Source organism: Danio aesculapii, chromosome 7 (assembly GCF_903798145.1).
Source record: "Danio aesculapii chromosome 7, fDanAes4.1, whole genome shotgun sequence".
NCBI classification, from domain to species: domain Eukaryota; kingdom Metazoa; phylum Chordata; class Actinopteri; order Cypriniformes; family Danionidae; genus Danio; species Danio aesculapii.
Window position 1 is genome coordinate 28,723,319 of NC_079441.1, and position 3,181 is coordinate 28,726,499.

The following is a 3,181-nucleotide window of genomic DNA, read 5'->3' on the forward strand; positions in this document are numbered from 1 at the left end:
GCTTCCTCAATAAAAACCCCTGGTCATCATACTTTAAAAGACATTATGTAAATGCTGATTCACAGTGTGTGCAGAGATGAAGTACATTACAGATAGAGAGTAGAAAATGAATAAGCAAAAAAAGACAAATGATTAGAAAACTGAAGATAATGAACAGCGGAAAAAAGAATAAGTGAAATGCATTTATTTATACCTATAATGATAGTAGGGAAGCTTTCACAATCATTCAGCACTGTTTTAAAATATGGCAAATGTTGCTTGGCTAAAACCAGTTTCCTTACAAAAGTGCAATGCATGATTTGAATACTGTAATAACTTTCTTTAGCAACTATATAGTTAATTCATCATAGATCATTCTGTATATCAAAAGGAAAGAAAGTTGTGAATGGTTAAAACATTATATAGACAACCGTTTAATCGCTAGATGTGAATTAAAATGTACATTTTATTCAGAAGGGCACTTGATACAAAAATACAAGATTACAATGCCGGTGCAGACATTTTGAGACTCCCATTTATTTGGGCCTGCTCTGATTATTTGAACATAAGAAAAGCTCTCCTCCGTAGTGGAACATAAATCATTATGTACTGTATAGTTGATATGCCCTTTCAAGCACATTATGGAGTTTGGGATGAAACTTTATAGAATCAAAATCTCCACATCTACACAATGAAAGATACTCTGTCTTGACAAAGAAAAAAGATCTTGGATGCCATATCAGTCAAAACGCCGTCCTCTGGTTATTTGCCTTTAGGTTCTGGCTTCTCGTTTGCCTTTTTTTTGCTTCTGCTGCATGATTTCAGCATCTCTGAAACACACAAATCATACATTTAGTAAGATGTACTTTGCTGTTTAAATGTCAATTTACACACATATTTCAAGTATCAGAGGTCACAATTTTAGGAAATGTTTACATCACTACTAGGCATGGGCCAGTATTATAAGATTCTGACAGTATGGATGGACCTTGGATAAAAATATGACGGTTTCACGGTATTGTGATTACTGTTATAAAATAAGTTCTTTTTAAATGTCTGGGTAAAAACAACTTTTTTTCCCCCCATTGAACACAATATATTTTTTATTTTAAGAAACATTTAAAATATTTTGCACCAGTAGCTTTATATACATATATGTATATATATGCCAGGAACGGTATAACAGAACACTTTGGGTTTAAAACCTTGACTTTTAAAACCGTGGTAACCTTGAAACTGGTTATCGTCCCATGCCCACTATCACTACATTCCAAAACATAATATCATGATTTTTTGCTTTAATACATCTAAGAGGTGTACCGCAACAGAGGCATGCAAGTCAAATGGTGAATGAGCCAATTCTTTCAGTTAAACTGTTAATTGGTTTACAAAATAAACAGAATCAGAATCAGTTTTATTGCCAAGTGTGCTTCACACACACAAGGAATTTGTTTTGGCTACAGAAGCTTCCAGTGTACATAAAGTGACAAGTGACAACATAAAATAAATCTGAAAAAAATAAAATAATAATAAAAAATGATGAACATTAAACAGATGCGGTTAGTGAAGAAACCTGGATGTTGAGTTGTATACCGGGACGATTCATTTGTGAATTAGAGAGATCCATGCATCTGTTCTTGAGTAAATTCATTTAGTCGCTGCAAAAGTTATAATATGATGCCATTTTCTGTTGAATCGTTTAACATATATGATTAATAATAATAATAATAGAAATACATATTTACCTTTTAATATGCAGTTTACTCCATGTCACTGCAGCAATGATTAATTACATTTAGCATTTTTTAAAATTCAGTATGAGACAAGAACTCAAAATCATTAGAGACTGACGGCATGAGAAATGAAGATTCTATTGCTGAATATAATAATTTCTTAATTGTTGTTTGTGAAACAAATATGCTACAAAAGCTTGAGCTCTTATACCTGCAGTATGAAATGCTTTAATGTGACATGTTCATATTGTGTTTTACTATCTGAATCCAGTGAGTTAAAATAAAACAGCTTGCTAAAATAAACATTCATCAAGCAGTACTTTTAAAAACTAAATCAAGTCTTTTTGCTGGAATACAACTGAAAAAAAAAATACTATCAGTGGAGTAATATTCTTTTAAAGTATCTGTACTCTTACTGGAGTACTAGATTAATGTATTTAACCATCGCTGCTGTTCAGGACGTGTTCGGGAGGAATAGATCAGTCAAAAAATGGAAACTGCCTCACTATTTACTAATACTTATGTGATTCTAAACCTTTATATATTTCTTTGTTCTGTTGGACACAAAAAAAGATACTCTGAAGAATGTTGGGGAAAAAGCAGCCATTGACATCCATAGTAAAAACAAAATTATTATGGAGGTCAATGTCTGGTTTTTCACCGACATTCCTCGATAGGACATAAAGGAAGATATTAAAAACAGGTTTAGAACAAGTGGAGGATGAGTAGATGACAGAATTAAAAATTTGGGGTGAACTATCCATTTCAGTATCAGTCTGTTATTATTCTAGGCGTTGTACCTTTGCTTGCGGGCAGCTGCAGAGAGGCCATCTTCTTCTCTTCCCTTTGGAGCTATCAGTTTGCTTCTTAGCGTTCTTTTGGCGGGCAAGCTCACGCTGATTTCCCCCTGCAGGATGACAAATTTCAACACTTAATGGCTTTCTTAAACACACTTAAATTTAAAAAATCTTAATGCTACTGATTTAAAATATTCTTATAAATATCTTCCTTTGTGTTTAACAAAAAGCAAGTTAAACTTATAAAGGTTTGCTTTGCTGCCACCTGAGAATGTGTAACCGGTGAGAACGTTTTATTTTTGGGTGAACTATCCCTATTCTATTTAAAAGCGAGAGACACTGCAGACAATGACACCATTTTAAAATACACCAGTCTAGATTTTTTGTGATTTTTTTTTTTTACAATAATAGGCTGAAAAAACAAAAAATCCTAAATACACTTTTAAGTCACTTTTTTGTCACACGTTATCAATCTTTGTCAATTTCATTGACATATATGTTTTAAAGGCTTTTTTTTTTTTTGAAAATGAGGGTCTTTTTTTATCTGCACTGAGCCAATCTCCACTTAAGTAGATCATACATACACCAAACTTTACAGTTTTATTCATCTGTATTCTGAAGTTTTTTCTTCACAAATGGATGAGTATATACCTAATATGTCTGATTGTATAC

General features: G+C 32.5%; 1 protein-coding gene across 1 annotated transcript in view; it reads right to left on the reverse strand.

The window, feature by feature from the left end:
• Positions 1-427: 427 nt before the first annotated feature.
• LOC130232858 (small EDRK-rich factor 2-like) overlaps positions 428-3,181 on the reverse strand; it is a 3,830-nt gene continuing 1,076 nt past the window's right edge. Inside the window, 3 exon segments of the mRNA XM_056462840.1 lie at positions 428-809; positions 2,513-2,545; positions 2,547-2,619. Coding sequence (XP_056318815.1) covers positions 752-809; positions 2,513-2,545; positions 2,547-2,619 — 164 coding nt within the window. The 3' untranslated portion in view covers positions 428-751.